General features: G+C 41.8%; 2 protein-coding genes across 4 annotated transcripts in view; both read left to right on the top strand.

Annotated features, from left to right (window-relative positions):
* The window catches only part of ap2a1 (adaptor related protein complex 2 subunit alpha 1), a 57105-nt gene extending 44766 nt beyond the window's left edge, over nucleotides 1–12339 (top strand). For all 3 annotated transcript variants that reach the window (XM_046070050.1, XM_046070067.1, XM_046070058.1), the window contains 6 exons: nucleotides 3325–3414; nucleotides 5063–5186; nucleotides 6459–6575; nucleotides 6658–6727; nucleotides 9121–9255; nucleotides 9990–12339. In XM_046070050.1, the coding sequence (XP_045926006.1) occupies nucleotides 3325–3414; nucleotides 5063–5186; nucleotides 6459–6575; nucleotides 6658–6727; nucleotides 9121–9255; nucleotides 9990–10067 (614 nt within the window). In that variant the 3' untranslated portion in view covers nucleotides 10068–12339. The remainder of the gene's footprint in view (nucleotides 1–3324; nucleotides 3415–5062; nucleotides 5187–6458; nucleotides 6576–6657; nucleotides 6728–9120; nucleotides 9256–9989) is intronic.
* A 3474-nt stretch (nucleotides 12340–15813) lies between these two features.
* The window catches only part of si:ch211-195b15.8 (probable dual specificity protein phosphatase DDB_G0281963), a 6390-nt gene continuing 2602 nt past the window's right edge, over nucleotides 15814–19601 (top strand). Inside the window, exons 1-4 of the mRNA XM_046029933.1 lie at nucleotides 15814–15955; nucleotides 16181–16275; nucleotides 16843–17002; nucleotides 17212–17335. Of these exons, the coding sequence (XP_045885889.1) occupies nucleotides 16183–16275; nucleotides 16843–17002; nucleotides 17212–17335 (377 nt within the window). The 5' untranslated portion in view covers nucleotides 15814–15955; nucleotides 16181–16182. The remainder of the gene's footprint in view (nucleotides 15956–16180; nucleotides 16276–16842; nucleotides 17003–17211; nucleotides 17336–19601) is intronic.

Here is a 19601-nt window from a genome sequence, read left to right as displayed (position 1 = left end):
CACTTTTGCAGTTGCATTATACATTTGAAGGTTGTATTCAGGCTGTCAGACTGACGTGAAAAAAAAATGACAGATAGAAGCTAAAACCTACCGATCACACAGTACAAGTGAACCACCGCATCCCCCGACGACTGAGACAAAAGACAACGATATTAAGGATCAACACTGTTCCTGTAAAGCTGGGTAGGCCTCTGTTCATTATTACAATCATTAAAAAGCAGAACAGCAGGGCTTTATTACGTTGCATTCAGTAGGACGTTAGCTAGCGTTAGCAAACTAATATTACATTAGGAACAACCCACAGCCGACATTTTTCTGGATTTATTTTAGGTTTTTGGAAAGAGAATAAATCGTACAACCTCTCTGGGTAGCCACTGTAACTATTACAAGTGTCCCAGGAACAGTGTTTGACTAGATCTTAGAAAAATACAGCAAAAAAAGCTAGAAAACGACTTTTTGCATTAGAGTCAATGGAGCGCAGCCATGAAAGTGTCGGACTTCAGCTAGAGAGAGTCCTATACTGCGCTGTGATTGGCCAGCTGTGTATTCGGGCGTGGCTTAGCGAAGGGTCAATTGTCTGTGATCAGAGGCCTGTACTACGAAGGGGGTTTAACCTACTCCGATATAACTCAAAAGGATCAAGGAAAGTCATGTTTGATGAACTCTAGATTGGTACGGTACCACAGCGGTTAATTAAGATGTTGGTCAGTTGGTTTGTTGTCAACTTAACTGGAGTTTGTGCATGTTTGCAATAAAGGAGTATGTTCACCAACGCAAAAAAAAACTGAGTTTTTTCATAATGGCTCATCCCAGAGGAATGCCCGATGAGAATGTCAGAAAATTAGTGTACAGAAGTGTTAACGGCAAATAAAACCAGGGGGGCTTGTTACAGTGTTCTTTTTGTATATTCTTGAAATCTTTCTTACGGACTCTTCTTTTACTTGTAATATGAATGAGATGTAAAGGTACAGCTGCGTATTATGGCCATTGTAGATAAAAAATTTTTTTTTTTTAAAATACAGAGCTGGAACAAAACAGTGATAATCAATCAACATTTATTTCTATAGCGCTTTACAACAACTGTCAGGTTTCCAAAGTGCTTCACATCCTAGAATATAATGAAACAGCGTATCATACAATAGATACATATAACAAGAAAAGAAAAGTTAAAAAGAAACAAGAAAAAGGAAATTGTCACACCACTACTGCGGATTAAAAGCCATTCTAAACAGGTGGGTTTTAAGTTTAGACCTAAAAATAGTTTCATCTGCAATTGTGCAAATATCAGGGGGTAGCAGGAGCAGCAACTGCAAACGCCTGATGACCCCATCGCTTGTACTTCGACCTTGGGACTTCTAAAACCAATTGGTTTTAAGACCGTAACGACCAGCTGTGCTCACGCAGGGTTAAAATCTCAGTTAAGTACTCCGGGGCCAGGCCATTTAGGGCCTTAAAAACTTATTCTATACTGCACTGGGAGCCATTGTAAAGTGTAGAGGACGGGAGTTTTTTTTCTAGTAAAACTTACCACTTTCATCTTAGATGTGGCTCTGTATTTTTGAGACACATACACACGTGGACAAAATTGTTAGTACCTTTCCGTTATACACAGAATGGTCCCTGAAATAACTTGAAAGTGACAAAATAAATAAAAATTGAAAATTAACTGGTGAAAGTCAGATATTGCTTTTTAATTGTGGTTCAGAACAGAATCATTTTAAAAAGCAAACTAATGAAACTGGCCTGGACAAAAATGATGGTACCCCTAGAAAAGATTGGAAATGATTTGACCATAGAGACATGTTAAACTATGGTGTGTCCTGCAATCAGCATCACAGGTGTCTTCAAACTTGTAATCAGTCAGTCTGCCTATTTAAAGGGTGAAAAGTAGTCACTGTACTGTTTGGTATCATGGTGTGTACCACACTGAACATGGACCACAGAAAGCTAAGGAGAGAGCTGCCTCAGGAGATTAGAAAGAAAATTATAGGCAAGCATGTTAAAGGTAAAGGATATCTCCAAGACTATCTCCAAGCAGCTTGATGGTCCTGTGACAACAGCTGCACATATTATTCAGAAGGTTAAGGTCCATGGGACTGTAGCCAACCTCCCTGGAGGTGGCCACAAGAGGAAAATTGATGACAAATAGAAGAGATGGGTTATACGATGGTAACCAAAGAGCCCAGAACAACTTTCACAGACAGTAGAACTCCTAGGACAAGGTACATCAGTGTCAGAACATCCGTCACTGTTTGAGCCAAAGTGGACTTAATGGAAGACGACCAAGGACACCACTGATAAAAGCAAATCATAAAAGTGTATATTGACAAGCCACAAAGCTTCTGGGAGAGAAAGAAACATGAGCTGTTTGGCAAGTCACATCAGCTCTATGTTCGCAAACGCAAAAATGAAGCATACATTGAAAAGAACACTGTACCTACTGTGAAGTATGGAGGAGGCTCGGTTATGTTTTGGGGCTGCTTTGCTGCAGCTGGCACAGGGTGTCTTGAATCTGTACAGGGTACAATGAAATCTCATGACTTTCAAGGCTTTCTGGAGCAAACTGTGCTGACCAGTGTCAGGAAGCCTGGTCTCAGCTGCAGGTCATGGGTCCTCCAACAGGATAATGACCCAAAACACATCGAAAAACACCCAAGAATGGCTAAGAGCAGAACATTGGACTATTATGAAGTGGACTTCTATGAGCCCTGATCTAAATCCTATTGAACATCTGTGGAAGGAGCTGAAACATGCAGTCTGGAGAAGGCACCCTTCGAACATGAAACAGCTGAAGCAGTTTGCTTATGAGGAGTGGGCCAAAATACCTGTTGACAAGTGCAGAAGTCTCATTGGGAGTCACAGAAATCGCTTGATTGTAGTGACCACCTCAAAAGGTTGTGCAACAAAATATTAAGTTCAGGGTACCATCATTTTTGTCCAGGCCAGTTTCATTAGTTTGTTTTTTAAAATGATTCCGTTGAACCACAATTCAAAAGCAATGTCTGATTTTCAATTAATTTGTATTTATTATTAATTTTTCAGTTTCAAGTTACACATCTGTATCTACATATTTAAATGTGAAATCACCTAGGATAATTCAGTTATACACTTGAGCATATCCACTTTTGCTAGTACACAGAAGATCCACCCAATGTCACAAACGTTACTGCTGAAGTTACCTGGTTATGCCAGTTTTCTTGCTTCAGAGTACTGGCCTCTGGTGTGTTGACTGGGCCTGTTGTAGTTTAAATGTTTACTCCAGAAAACACAAGCCATATTAATAAACAGTATGACCTTTATAACAACTGTGTGTGTCTCTTTCAGGGAGAATGTACTTATTCTACGGGAACAAGACGTCAGTGCAGTTTGCCAGCTTCACTACCACAGTCAGCTGTCCTGGGGAGCTGCAGTCTCATATCCTTTCTGTGCAGTTATGTTTCATTATGTTCAGACACCAGCAAAGCTCCACATGGGGTAACTGGGAAACATTGTGCACGGAAGCATCTGCATTTAATGTTTCTCCACTCTCAGGTTTTTTCCTTTCGTGTGTGTGTATCTCTCTTTATCAGGAATGTTTTTTATAATCAGTGCTTACTTTTCTCCAAGCATTGACCTTTTTTGTCCTGTCTCTGTATAAATATGAAGTTGAGCTCTGGATGCCCACAGACGGCTTCAGTAAAGACAGTTCCTGGCAGTAAACGGCTCCCAATCCTATGCACATATTTTGTGTATTCGCACCACTCGTGTCGCCTAATTGTCCTTTGCATTGACTTTGTATGTAATCGCACCGCGTGACAGATTTACTTGGCTTTCTGTGTGAGCACAGCAGTAGGTGTGCGGTCATGTCAATGGATTACTGAGATCAGTGTGACTGTGGCTGAAGTTTTGCATTTGCAGTTCAGATTCCTGACATTGTTTTAATCTACTGAAGATTATGAGTTCAAGTATGAGGAAGTTGTTGGTGTGTGAAAAAGACTAGAAAGGTGCTATACAAATACGGAGCATTTGGTGTCATCACATATTCAGCAAGACTATATGATATGTGATGTAATGCTTTTATTTAGGACCTTTTGTTAACCTCAGCTGCAGAGGGTACCAAGCCTTTATTTGAAGCAAACGTATGTTAGAGACAGGCCTTTGTTTCTAATTCCCACTGTTTGATAAGTATATGCTTATATTTTAGTATGAAGCATCCTTGTTTTCTGATCTGCTCTCCACGCCAAAACAGTGACCAAAAGTTGAACCTGAAAACCACTGACGCTGGGGGGGAAAAGACGGTGTAAACAATAAATGCCACTGAAAGGTGATATGAAGAAAAACTCATCAGAATGCACAAGATTTGAAAATATTATGAAATAATTCATTGAAACGTCTGAGCGTCTGTGCTTTCAATGCAAATATTTCCCTATTCAGTTCCGGTTTTGTTTTCAATGCCAAATTCTGTTTTCCAAATTTTAAAGTCACTGTTCTGGCACAGTCGCAGTTAATAGAGAAATCTTGTTAGGCAAACTCTTGAAACTGCATCTAGTTCTCTTCACACAGAGATGGAGAGGTCACAAGTACTTTTATAATTTAAAGATTGTCCCATTCATGAGTGGACAGTCTCTGTGAGTCAAACTGTACTCTCAGTAAAAGCAAGTTTTACTAATGATGGTCTTGCTTAATGTTACTTGAGATTTTGACTTAGATTGACGTCATTAAACTGACTTGTGACTTCCCTAATGAGGATTAATGAAATGAGCTTATGTTGTCTCATGACTTGTGCACTGCTATTGAAACCCTTGTTAAAGAGAGGAATCTACAGCAAATCATAAGTGGCAGAAAACGCTACAAAGACCATGCCATGTACAAAATGGATGGCTGATTATTGTATAGGTAGAATCAACTGCCTGAAGTTGTCACTATCAATGTTAAATAGGAGCCCTAAACCATCATAATCCTGCCTTATCAAGAAAGCCTAGGGCTACACTGACTGTGCAAGGCAATGTGGGCACTGCTCACAGTTGGAGGTGTTTGGAAGTCAGTCTATATGATGTCTTGATGGTCCTTGACAACTTGCCACAGCTCAACGTTCAGACCAAACCAGTGGAGCCGCTGGTAGAGGGTGGAGCGCAGATCCAGCAGGTCCTCAACATCGAGTGTCTGACCGACTTCTCTGACGCCCCGCTGCTCAACATCAAGTTCAGGTGAGCTCTTACAGCCAGAGGTGAAAAAGTACCAAAATCTAACCATTTTTTAACAAAAAAAAAAACACCGTTATTAAACGGTAACTTTGGTATTTTTCACCCTGGACAATATTTCCACCTGTTTTGTGTCTGTGACTAATTGGGACATGTTTTGATAACGGTCCCGTATTGGTCGAGCACACTGCAGTCTGCAGCGGTAAAACAGGGGTGCGTCTTAGTCCTTGCAGCCAATTGCACCCCGTCAGTTACCCTTTTAAGCATTCTAAACATCTTAACACAAGCAGATGCACTTTGTCTCGATACAAAACAGGAGCTATCTGATCAAAGAGTAAGCTATCTAAATTAGAATCTCACCTGATGCCAACTTTTGGTACTTGAAGAATGTTTTTTTTTTTTTTTTTTTTTTTTTTTTTTTTTCTTGAAATGCCCATCCTTGTTGTATTTGTGTACACATTTACAAACATAGAACACTTGACTTGTAAACTGTTGCGTGAAATTAATGCTGGAAAGAATGCTTTCAAAAGTAGTTAACAGATTACTTAAGTTAATGCATTGCATTTAGCTAATTGAAAAATATAAAGTGAGTGAACAGAAAAAAATTCAAATCAGTATTTGGTGTGACCATCTTTTAAAACAGCATTAGGTCTGCAGGGTATAGCTGCTTCTCTCTCTTCATGTAATCCCAGACAGACTGGATGATGTTGAGATCAGGGCTTTGTGTGGGCCACACCATCACTTTCAGGACACCTTGTTCTTCTTTACGCTGAAGATAATTCTTAAGGACTTCCGATGTATGTGTGTCTTCCTGTCAATAGTTCTTTAGAGGAACTTAAAACTGAAGTGAAATTCCTTGCCTGGCCAATAAAGCTGATTCTGATATTGGTTATAAATCACGGATATTGGTAAGCATGTCCTTTAGCTTCAAGATGGACCGCAGCAGCCTCTGGAACAGGCTGGTAGGAGTCACAGGTGCATTGCAAACTCAGTAACTGAAAAGAGCACACTTTGAAAGCACCAACCATTGCACCAACAACAGTAGGTAATTCAGACTGTAGTTTGCACTGGAATATGGGGAGGAAAACTCATGACGTGTAACCAATCAGATGCTGAGGGCGGGACACTGAGTAAGACAACACAGTCATGACTACAGACAGAGAGAGGCAGCCACATCAGAGCCAAAGTGGAGCATTTTAAAATAAATTTAACCTTGATATGAAAACACGAGCCGATCCAAGACTCTAACCGTGATATGTAACTGGAATGCCCTATCAGATATGGTGGAGCTCTGCAGAACCTGACACTCAAGCTGCCTGTGACCATCAACAAGTTCTTCCAGCCAACTGAGATGTCCTCACATGACTTCTTCCAGCGCTGGAAACAGCTTAGCCAGTAAGTGTGTGTGTGTTGGTGTGTGTTCAGTGCATTTAGCTTCCCTGCTAAAGCTGACGTCTCCTGTGTGAATTCTCCTCAGGCCTCAGCAAGAAGCACAGAAGATATTCAAGGCCAACCACAGCATGGACACCGAAGTACTCAAGGCCAAGGTACGACCCCGTTTAGCAGCTCATTCTTCTGTGTGCTCCATCTGCAACTTTTTATCTTCACACATCGCCTTCTCAACCAAATCTGTTTCCAAAATAAAGGCTGTTAGAGGAACTAGCTGTTTACTTCTAAATGCACAGTACATAACTGTGTATAAAGATGGACTACGAGTCTCTCTACTGTACAAAAATTTAGTCATTTTTAGACTATGCGCAGCAGTGATCGGTGTTGGAGCATGGATGTATTATTACAGGGCACCCGCAGGGTCTTAAAAGTCTTAAATTTCATATTCCAAAAATAAGGCCTTAAAAGTCTCGTTTACCAAGGTCTTAAATATTTTCTTGTCCTTTCGTAGGATTTAATTAATGCCGTAACGTCATAAATGAATACTTTGTGTGTGTGTGAGATTTCATAATATACTCCATTTGGTGTGACTCTGATGTTACGGCAGTACAGGTAACGTTCCTGTTTACGTCAGTGTTCAGCTTTACGCTCTGGACTCTGAAGCGTTCACGGTGCAAGAGCTCTGGCATTCAAGCTCTGTGCGAATCAGTCAGTTGTTAGAAAAGAAAAGAAAACGTCTCTGACGTGCTACTAACATTAGCTCGTACACTCAGACTGGGAAAGTGTCTGAAATTCAGAAAGCCAGAGATACGAACAAGTTGCCGGCCGAGGCTGAGGGCAGTGGCGCTGAGGTCAGAGCAACAAGCTGATCGGCGCGCGAGCCGGTCCACACTGTGGCGAACGCTAATGGAATAGCAGAGCTGGAAGACCCGCTGAAGGTTACTGGTCAGTGAATGATAGAACAGCAACGAAGAGACAGGTGTGTATGAGACGAGGACCGTGTCTGTGTGTCGGCGTTGCGCCGCTGTTGTAGTCTAACGTTATGCGAATGGAAACATCAAACTAACGCACATTAAACTTACATCACCCAGATGCGCCGATCACGGGAACGAGGGAAAAACAGACCGGAGCCCAACTCCTTATCCCCGCTGCTTTCAAGCCAATACTATTTAATACTACATTTCAAGTAGCCTTTAGATGCTTTAGAAAAACAGAACAGGATGAATAATCACTGAAGCAGTTGGCATATTATATTACATTACATTACCTTATCTAGCCAAGGTGTAACTAATTGCAACAACTCATACCACACAATTTGTTTGTATTTTTGATTTGACCCCTTAAGAGTTCTTAGTGCACAAATATTGTTTTCATTTCATAGGTGTCATTTACACTGTGGATCCTGGGGACGTGTCTCCATCATTTTTTTTAAAGCATTTGTTAAATATGTTCTGAAAAATGGCTTGCAACAAGAAATGTTGAAAAAACAAATCAAAATACTTTGAGAAAGGTTTATTTGCACAATAAGAAAACATGCAATGCAATTTGTATTGTTCAAAAAAATTTAAGCTAAAACAAATCTGCTCGCATGGCGCATACACCAAGCTTCCGGGTTTCCTGCCGGGGTATGCATCCCACCGAATATGCACAGTGATGTTTCTCCTGCTGGGCCCCGCCCATTGTGATGATGTCACAGATTTTTAAATCACTTGTCTCAGCTCAAGGAAAGTTTTACAAATATAAAATCTCTGTTAATCAAACATTCTTAACAGAATGAGTCATCGAGCTGCCGCCCATACACCCGACCGACTGAATCGCAGACAGGGCTGTCGATCATGACGTGAAACTTTCTTTTTATACTGTCAAATAACTAATAAAACCAAAGTCTTTCAGACAAATGAACAGCGCGATAAGAAACTAAAATGACAGAAACCATCTTTGCGTAAATGTTTGGCCATGACCCCTTCTCTAACACAGACCGGGAGAGATTTATGACCCGTACTGCACCAACGGGGGAGATCCAGATGTTTCGGCTTCTCTTTTGAGGAGCTGTCATGTTGTCCATCTTTTATATACAGTCTATGTACCTAACACTCCAGTACTTTACATGTTAATATCCATCTGTATATCTTTCATTTACCAATTGGCCAAGTAAACAAGGTGTAAAATGATCTAAACCAGGTTGATCATGCTGCCTTTTCAGTTACACTGGTAAGTAAACTTAAGAAAAACTGTTCTGTCCTGTCGTATTGTGGTAGATACTTTAGCTTAATTGGTTTTGAAAGTGTGTGAAAATCCATATCTACTGACCGAACAGCTGTTACCTTCTGTAATACTCCTGTTTTTGTCTGTGCAGTACACATAATGCACCTGATTATGCGTGGTATAAAAAAAAATAGTGATCAAAAAAGGAAAAAGACCCTCATGAAACCATCCTCACCTCTCCCTCTGTATGTGGTATAGACAAAATGACTTCTCTGTATTGTTGGAAATCCTATTATGGTCCCCTCCCTTCTTTGTGATACCCATGCGTTGATATGTTTGTGTGTAGCTACTAGGACTAGGATCGGCCCTGCTGGACAACGTCGATCCCAACCCAGAGAACTACGTGTGTGCTGGAGTGATCCAGACCAAGAGCCAGCAGGTTGGCTGTCTGCTTAGACTGGAGCCTAATGCCCAGGCGCAGGTACGGCACACAGGCTCCCTGAGAGGTCACTGCTGTATAGATCCATCTTTATAGCTCAGTGTCCCTCTTGTCAATAAACACTGAAAATGACACTAAATATACTGTTTAATCGGAAACAGGCCAGTGAACCAGAAACAAGCGTTTTCTGTGTACCAGAAGGTGAAATGTAACACTAAGGTGTGGACAGTTTTCCTAACCACTGCTGTCAGGTCAATAGAAACTGATATTGTTGATTCAGTTTTTATACACGTTCCAATTCTGGAACCAAGCTGTACAAGTAACCAGTTTTGGTGCATTTACCAGTGTTAAATTTCTCGGTTTGGTCTGATCGCAGCTGAGGTGGGGTGTTCTCTGCAGTGGAGCATTTTACAGGTCCTCTCAGTTACCCACATCTGACCCAGGACCAGAAAAAGACCCTGTCCAAATTATATTCAGCCTCACAGGTTTTAAGCTCCACTTATATTGCTGCTGGTCTTGTTTCCAAACGTTTGGGCGTCTATGCAGGAACGCCATCCCAGTATTCATGTGTTGTCATCACCACAGAGTAAAGTATGCGTTTCTGTTCCGGGCATACAGCAACGCCCTTTACTTTGGCAGTGTTCCTGTTTACATGTTTCATTTACGTAGTTGAGCGTATTGTTAATTAGCAGAGACAGCCTCACCACTCTTACAGGCAGGCCCTTGTTATATTTTCTCCTGGAGTGAATGTCTCTCCTGACTGTGTGTGTGTGCAGATGTACCGTCTGACTCTGCGCTGCAGCAAGGACTCTGTGTCCAGACGTCTCTGCGAGCTGCTGGCCCAACAGTTCTAGAGTCCAGACCTCTACCGTGACCAGTACTCCCACCATCCCCACCAGCGACCCCTCCCTCGAGCCCTCCTGCCACATCTCTCCTCCTCCCTCCAACAAAGAATCTTTGAGTAAAAAAAAGGTGTGACCTACATAAGGGAAAAAGCAGCCACTGCTAGCAGCAGCGGCGATATTATTGTCATTATTCTTGTCCCAGATTCTGATTCCAGTTCATCTTCTACTTGTTTATTAACATGATGCTCTTGTTTTTGTTGGTGTTTACCTGTGTAGCTGGTGTGTGTGTGTGTGTGTGTGTGTGTGGGTGGCTAGAGTGTGTGTGTGTGTGTGTGTGTGTGTGTGTGCGCGCGCGCGCGCGTCCCATGGGTGTACTAGGGTCCCATTCTGTCCCATCTGACTGCTTTGTAGTACTGATGCTGTGTGTGTGTGCGTGTGTGTGCGCGTGTGTGCGTGCGAGCACACACACACGCGCGCGCGCATGCTTGACATTTCATTTGAATTGGTAGAACAGTCTTTGAGGTCAAATGGGTGAAGCTGTTCACATGCACTCAACCCCTCCCTACACACACACACACACACACACACACACACACACACACACACACACACACACACACAGATATAAGGCCATCATGATTCCTTGTGGTTATGGTGGAACTCCCTAATGAAGTAGTGAGACCTGAGGGTCCAGCATTCTGATCTCTGCTGCTTCTGCCCACTCATTTTCATCAAGCATTCCCAGTGGAAATGCACTTAAGGCGTTGGGATCCTCTCTGAGACCCTCCGGCGGGGAGCCCTCTTACTCTTCCTCTCCTGTGAGGAGGAGCCCTTCATTTCAGTGAGCTAGTACACGTTTATGTTATTGATGTGTGTGTGTGTGTGTAAATATGTGCCAGTGTATTACTTTATTTTATACATTCCCATCGTGCTTGTGTAGAACGCCTGTGACTATCTAGCCCAAGCCACCCTATATAGGAGAATATATATATATATGAGGATGGCAGAGAACGGACACTACGTAGACGAGGGCACAGGGACAACACTTGCAGTGTAAAAAACATTTGAGTCTCATTCACTGCCCGCCTTGGAGATGGTTCCAGGTGCTTGCCACTGGAAAAGCCTAGGGAAGGGACCCTTGTGCTGCTCTTTATTGGAGGCGTGGAACGTTATCAGATGTACACCTGGCAAGCAGACCACATAGTGCCAGTCAGTGTAGTCTTTTCTCCTGTAAAACTGGAGCATTCTTTTTGAAAACTCACCTTCTCAGGTGAGATTGGTGTTTTACTTTAAGCACGCTCAGCACACTTAGTTTTACAAGAGAGAAGACTTCAGTGACGAGGACTAACTGGGTATGGCTCCCCACTTCTGAAAAAGAGTAGTGCACAGCTGCGTCCCTGAGCTTTTCAATGGGAAGCTCTGGGACTGAGGACGAGACAGACCCAAACGGAGGTGACAACATTTTAGAGCTGTCATGGCTCCAGAGGATGCTGGTACTGGCTCGGGTTGCTGCATCAGTGTCTATATGGAGTCCTATTGGTTTGCACAGCCTTAAGCGTGATCAGAAAAGGGCACAGATAGGTGCACCATGAGCATCTAAAGGATATAACAGTTTTGTAGTCAGACAGCGATGCAGCTATATCCAGCACCAACATAGGTTTGAGCTAGTTCCATCCCAGGCTGGACAGGGAGATCGGTCTGATATATGTATATGCACATTCATATCCCTGCTTCTGCAGCCAAGCATTTATAGAAGAGATCAACGCCAACAAATCAGATGCAGTGCACACAACCACTACAGTAAATGGTTAGAGAACACTGAGATGCTCAGCGACCTCACAATATTTAGATCCATGCTTGCACAGCTTTCTAACTCTTCCCGGGCTTCCTCTCACGCACAAGCACTGATGTGGGAGAGGACAGGATGCAAGACACCCAGATGTCCATTACAGCTACAGGGGATATGTGTGTGAATGTGAGTGTGGCTGTAAGCAGGTAAGAAAAAGAGATAAAAAGCCTAAAGACATTTCTAATACATGGTCACATTACATTCTGTGGCTGCACGGCAATCACAGGACATTGAACTTCGTAGTGGAAAATTTAGTCATTCTGTCATTCTGTGAGAGTGTGTGTGTGTGTATGTGAGTTTGTGTGTCTGCAGTATCCACTAGCTAATGCAGCCTCATGTATCGGTGTTAAGAACCTGTCCAATACCTGTGTTAGAATTAAGATTTACTCTGTAATGAAAAAATGTGAAAGTAAAACTATGCCATATATCCGACATGACGCCTCCTGTCTTGTGTCCCAGTGATCCTCTGTGAGAGCAGCTTCTCCCAGCACAGCACATGTACAGCAGGTGGTCAACAGGATTGAACAGTAAACAAATCCTAAACCTTTCTTACAGTTTCAGAAATGCCTATGCTCCTGTACAAACCTGTAGGAATACTCAACAGTGCCACCAGAATAAAGAGGTAGGGGAGCCCGGGGATGGTTGTAACACGTCCAATTTCTCCAATCAGGAACAAGTTACAATTCATCCTATTCCTTCTGCACATGCTCAGTTTTGTCCTTATTTTACATGGGGGAAAAAGTAGGACCCTGTGGCAGGTACAGCCACTTTTAGAAGGGAAAAACAATTTTTGAGAGTTTTTTTACTTTTTATTTATTTTTGTTATTGCAGTGCCTGATTTGTAGTTAAACTCAAAATTAAATCATGTTTATTGTGTGTCTAGATATCTTTTAGGCAAGTTGTTAGTGCTAATGTTGTAGCTGTATGGTAAGCTAGTTCATGGCAACAGGAGTGTGGGTTAGCTGTAACAACAAAGACTGTTAAGTTGTTACAGTCACTACCAAAATACGGGCACCCCTGCATGTCTGTCACATAATGCGCTACTAAAAATGTTGCAGTTTCACATTCTCGTGTTTATTTCTTTTGTTTGCATTGGAACAACACAAAAAAAGCCAAATCTGAGACATTCTGCAAAGAACACCAAAAATGGACTGGACAAAATGATTGGCACCACTACTAATATTTGGTAGCACACTCTTTGGAAAAATAACTGAAATCAATTCCCTCCTGTAATCATCAGTGAGTTTCTTACACCTCTGTACTGGAATTTTGGACCACTCTTGTTTTGCCTACTGCTCTAGGTCTGAGATTCGATGGGTTACTTCTCCCAACAGCTGTTTTGAGATCTCTCCACAGGTGCTGTGTGGGATTTAGATCTAGACTCATTGCTGGTCAGAACTCTCCAGTGTTTTTTCTTCACATACACACACAGTCAAGACAAAACATCAGTGAACCTCCACCACTCTCTCAGAAACTCCATTCTGGCTTTGTTTTTCTGTGTCTGCAGCAGGGTCCTCCATTTTCATTCACATGGCCATAGATAGTGCGAGTTGACACTGTTGTACCCTGTGTCTACAGGTCAGTCTGAATTTGTTTGGAAGTTGATCAAGGTTCTTTATCCACTATTTGAACAATCCTTTGTTGCAGTCTCATCAATTATTCTCTTGCGTTCTGGGAGATTGCTCCAGTGCTGTTGGCTGTAAAGTTCTTCACAATGTTGCTGACAGTGGACACAGGGGACAGTCAGATCTCTGGAGATGGACTTGAAGGCTTAATAATGTCCATGTTTTCCTAAAATTTTGGTTCTCAAATCCTCGTACAACTCTTTTCTTTTGTCCATGCTCAGTGTGGTACACAACACAAATGTTGAGTCAACCTTTCTTCATTGTAGTGTGTTTTTTTTTTTGTTGCCAGCGCCTGTGGATTTCTACAGGTGAGTTTAATTACAGATTACAGGAGTATCACATGCTTGAGATACAATTATTTCTGAAGATTGTGAAAAGTTGTCAATCATTTTGTCCAGTCCATTTTTGGAATTCTGTGTGGAATGTCTCAGATTAGGCCTTTTTTTCTCTGCTTTTTTTGTCTTCCAATGAAAACAAAAGAAATCAACATGATATTACCAAAGCATTTGTAATTGAGATAAGTTTCTGGGAGATGTAGTGCATTACATGACATGCAGGGGTGGCTATATTTTTGGCCATGACTGTATGTGTTTTCTTTGCATTTCAGTATGTGTCTGACACACACACACACACACACACACACACACACACACACACACACACACACACACACACACACACACACACACACACACACACACACACACACAGTACTATACTGTTTAATTGATTTATTATTATGTTCAAATGTTAGTGTAACATTTAAATGTTGAATAAAAAGCTTTCAATATCATGTATTTCTGAAATATCTTATTACATAATGTTACAATTCAGACTATGGAGTGAATAGTAACGTTTTACTCCTTGTGTTAGAGACTAAAACATGCATTTTCTGTCTGTGTTGTAGAGAGAACAGTTGCACTATTTTCTAGCTGACACAGAACTAGTTTGTAGCCCATTTTGAAGGCACTGGCTTATGAGTCCCCAGATAGGCTACAGACAGAAATGTTACAACCATCCCCGGTCTACATGAAAACAGGAAATGCAAAGTTGACTGCATAAAATATTTCTTTAAATATTTCCCGCTCTGCAGAATGCAGCAGTGAGTGGTTTAATGCTGTAAAAACAATTTGATTTAAAATATGCCCGATGTGTCTTGATCACCTTAGCGACATAGACTGTTTCTAGTTTAACAAAAAGGATATTACTCTTTTTTTTTTCTTTTCTTTTTTTTTTAAATCTCTCTGTTCTCTCCTTTCCATAATGTTGTCAGACTCTTGTAGTAATAATCTGAGCCTGTCGGTGGCAAAAACAAGAACTGTAATGGACGCACTCTGAAGGGGCACAATTGCCCGCATGGATTATCTTGCAGTTCTGTTTCACTGCTGCTGTCTGCAGCGCGCTCCTCAATACTGGGCCAATATGAGAAAAATAAAATGCTGTCCCCATTGGTGTCATTTACATTGGGGAACATGTCCCCACCAAAATGTTTTTAAAAAAAGATTGCAACAAGAAATGTTAAATAAGAATTAAAAAGGCTTTGACATGTTTATTTGCATAATGAGAACACATGCAATACAATGTAAATATAGTGGAAACAAATGTGCATTGTCCAAAAAAAAAAACGAGTTGAAAATCTACTGATTACGTCATTATATTCCATTTTATAATTTGAATTGCACCTGCCATCTTAGTTTTGTGTTTCAGTTTATGATGGAAATATCTTTATTTAAAGTGTGATATCCAGAATGCAGGATATAATAAGGATATCAATTGTTTAATGCTCAAACTCTTCTCTAAATAGTGTTAAAATATCTTCTCTTGTTATCTTTAACCCAGTACTGTGGATCCTCACGTCTGTGACCTAAATATCACACCCCTAATCAAAACCCTGATGTCCCCCCCACTTATCAACACAAAGTGACGCCCTTGGTTGTCCCAGTCAGTCACACAGACAAAAATATGGGGAAATAAAGTCCAATTTGGGAAATACAGAAGTCACCCAGAAGGGAGTACATATAGGGGCAGACATTGCACAAGCAGTCCACATCTGTATGAAATGGCTCTACTGAATCAGCTTGAGAGAACTGGTGTTGAAAGCAGCAGTCCAGCTGTCCTCTCTAAGGTGCACGTGAATGTTGCGTGGTGAGCTAATACTCTGCTCGCTTCGCTGGGCTGGAGGCTGACAGCCTGCTGAGGGGCGCGCTCATACAGCGGAGATGCGTCTGCGCGAGTGGAAGTCCTGCAAGGTGCCGATTGGCTGATGGTGACATCATCTAGTCAAGATCTATTGTTGGAACGAGGATGAGCTCATCGTTTAGAAGCCAGTTTCAGAGCAGAGCGAGGACGCAGCAGCAGCAGCAGTGGACAAACAGTCTGCAAACCTTTGAGCTTCAGGAAGAGGACGAGAAGGGACACTTCTAGTAAGCATAATATTAAATATGTACACCATTCTGCATGAGATTAAAGACTATCCCTAAACTGCATAATTTGCTGGAATCTGTGTGCTAAGAATAGGGGGAAGTCTGAGAGTAGCTCTGATGGATCAGACCAACATGTTGGGCAACGCAGCGACAACTTATGTCATTAGAGCTGCGAGAGAAGAATGCCTGCAGGTGTTCCATGTGCTGCTTGTTGTTGTGCTGCAGGTATGGTTTGGTCCCGGGAGAGAGAGGCGGAGCGGCCTCCACTGTCCGTCATCCTGCCGCGGCTCTACCTTGGAGCGGAGAGCGACGTGACGCAGGTAGGGACCAGATCCTTTACACTTTCAGCTATGTAAAAAAAAAAAACTCGCTTCAGTTCAAAGTCCAGTATTCTAAAGTGTACTGCAGTAAAATTATCAGCAACATGTAGAGAAGTAACAGTCGCTACTTTGCAGAGTGGGCCCTGTAGGTGTTATCTTATTAAATTGGATTATTAGGCTATTGCTGATGCATTCAGGTGTAAGCTGCATTTTATTGTATTTGAGGTGAACCTCAGTTGGGCAGTTAAACGTATGCTTTCAGACACTCATCACATGTTTTGTAGCCTATGTAAACTACAAATGAGACATCTCTGTGGAATGAAGTGGAGTAAAGCATACAATGTTTGCCTCTGAAATGTAGAGCTGGAAAAAAAAACATTGTGGGACACTACCAACACTGTCAGAGCTTCCTGAAAGTAGCAATAATCTCACTGTATCAGAGGTGATACAACCAATAGTGAAAATCACTGAAAGAGCCAAAATATAGGCTAGTTTCTTTTTTATGGAAAGTATACATTACTCTCTTTTTGTGTGTGTGTGCGTGTGTGTGTGTGTGCGCGCGTGCAGGACCGGCTGGCCTCTCTGGGTATCTCCTACGTTCTGAGCGTGAGCCGCTGCAGCCCCCAGCCCTCCTTCCTGCCTTGCTCCAGATATCTTCGCATCCCCATTGACGACTCCCTGTGGGATGACCTGCTGCCCTGGATCCCACAGGCTCTGCATTTCATCGGTCAGCACTCTCACTCACCATTCCACAGTATCCCTGCACAAACGACCACTACCTCAAGATGCCATTTAACAAGCTGATTACCTCCAATTTCTAATGCAAATACATCCAATACAGATAACAGTCCAGAGCGTGTGTGAATGTGCAAATATTGATCATATTGATGTTTTGAACGATGGTTAACTGTATGGTACTGTGTGGTGTACGTTCAGATGCAGCCATGTCCTCTGGGGCCTCTGTGTTGGTTCACTGTGCAGCGGGAATCTCTCGCTCCCCGGCTCTGGCTGTAGCCTACATCATGTACAGCTTGGGAATGGACCTGGACCACGCCTACAGGTAGGGCCGTTGGTATACCTTCATACTGCAGATGGCTCTGAGTTGTGCACTAATTCATCACATACGCATGCCAGTGTGAAGAACAGGCTTGTGAAAGTTCCATATTTTTATCCTGTACATTTGTTTTTTATTTTATATTATTAGGCAGGCCAAATCTGAAGACATGTAAACACATACATACACTAGGCCTATACAATTAGGCATACCTGTATTTACATAATGCTTAACCTCGTAAAAAAAATGATAGAAATGATTAATTTAGCAGCTTCACATTTCTACTTCACCATTATGAAAGTAGTTTTGAAATGGCCACTGAATCTGTGGCTGCAATCTGAGGACCTGCGTAAGGAAGCAAAATGACTTTGCTGATCTTTAACACACGAATTTCCGCTGTTGATCAAAAGCGAGCCATCTTGACAGTGCTGACCTTTGAGAGGACGGAGAGTGAAAGAATCCAAAATAGAGACCGCTATGTAGCTAGTAATGGGCAATACCAAACCTTTTATTTTCAATACGGTACAGGTACTTTTTGTTAACGAAAACAATACTGATAATTTCTCATGATAAGTGGCATGGTATGTGATTTCTCAAAATAATGGTCCTTATTAGAAAAATACCTAGATCATTATACTTAAAGGCAAATCACATGACACATATTGGTCACTAACAACAAATTTATAACTAAAGGGAATATGAGTACAGTTAAATAAAAATGCTTGTGCTAATAAGTGTAAAAGTAGTGTAGTGTAATATAGATTTGGGAAGAAACACTCGGTTCTCATGTCACATATGTTTCCAGCTCTCATTGCCATTCATTGGCACAAACATCATACAAAAGTAGGGAAACGTTTGGAAGTGATGCAGACACGCACATTTTGTATTCATCATATTTCATATTATTACAGATATTTATTTTAAAGGAATCGATACCAAATTAGTGGCTTATGAGTATGTATTGAATATGTATTGATCTCGCAGTATCGATCTGCCCATCCCCAATCGTAGCTTATTAGCTTTGATACACCATCCCTTTTTATTGAAGCTCCTCTGTCCGAGTAGAAACTGCTCCACAACAGAGACCTTGTTAGCAGACGCAAACGGCACAATACGTTCACACACTTTATTCAAATGACAAAGTTGTACTATGGACTCCTGTCTCATTTGAATAAAGTGTGTGAACGTATTGTGTCGTTAGCAACTGAGCTAAAGTATTGAGCTAACAAGCTTGCTAAATGACTGCAAGCTCATTCTGACAGAGAGCTTTATTTTCCCTCTTGTACAATGAGGAACAATGCCTGGGGGGAACTAAACAGAGCTGTTGTGACTAGCACAAGAAACCCCAAAGTGCTAACCTGGGAGGCTAGTGAGTTAACAGTTAGCTTGGCAGGTACAGTAGTTCACCAAGTAGCCCTACAAGTACAGTATAGCCACTATGTAGCAAAGCTTCTGGCCCAACCTAATTTGCATGGACGAGTGAATCACTTTACAGTAGAGTAAATGCTCCCTATTTGTATATCACCTTTCTATTCTTTTCAACCGCTCAAAGCACTTTTACAGTACATCTGCATTCACACACTGAGCCTAAGTGCTCAAACAGAAACTAACATTCACACACTGGTGGAACAGCCACCAGAGGCAATTTGGGGTTCAGTATCTTGCCTCAACATGCAGCCTGGAGGAGCCGGGGATTGAACCGCCAACCACAGAGCCCGATCGATATGGGTTTTTAGGGGCCAATGCTGATATTAAAGTGAAAAAGAGCCTCACATTTATATACATGTCTGCTTTAATCATCTCAGACATTACTGTAACTACAGACAAGTGGGTCACAGATATATTAAGAATATGTTATACGTACGCAAATACGGCATTAGCTTTGTGGTTAATTTAGCCAGTTTAAACGGGCAGCGTTAGCTGCTGTAAGCGATGTTAGTGAATATTGAGAAGTGATGAACTAGTGTGTTCCATTTGACGTGGGAAGTCGGAATTTCCTGGCTAATTATAAACAATTTCTGGCCAAGCGAGGTCTTCTGACTTGTTAACAGGAAAGTCGTCAACTCGGGTGTGACGTCATTCCCAGCTCCAACCTCCAACTTCCGAGATAAATGTAACAAACCATTAGACTCCGGTCAGCTGATTGTTTTCTTTTGTGGTTTTTGTGGTGTGGCAGTATTTTGAACAGGGGAGCTGCAGAGCGCCCTCTGGTGGGAAAACTATGCAACAACCATAACATGTGTGAAGGATCTGTCTCTCTGTTTCTTTTTTA

This window comes from Micropterus dolomieu, linkage group LG02 (genome assembly GCF_021292245.1).
Source record: "Micropterus dolomieu isolate WLL.071019.BEF.003 ecotype Adirondacks linkage group LG02, ASM2129224v1, whole genome shotgun sequence".
NCBI classification, from domain to species: domain Eukaryota; kingdom Metazoa; phylum Chordata; class Actinopteri; order Centrarchiformes; family Centrarchidae; genus Micropterus; species Micropterus dolomieu.
Note: the sequence above shows the minus strand (reverse complement) of the source record. Positions and strands in the feature narration are given on the sequence as shown.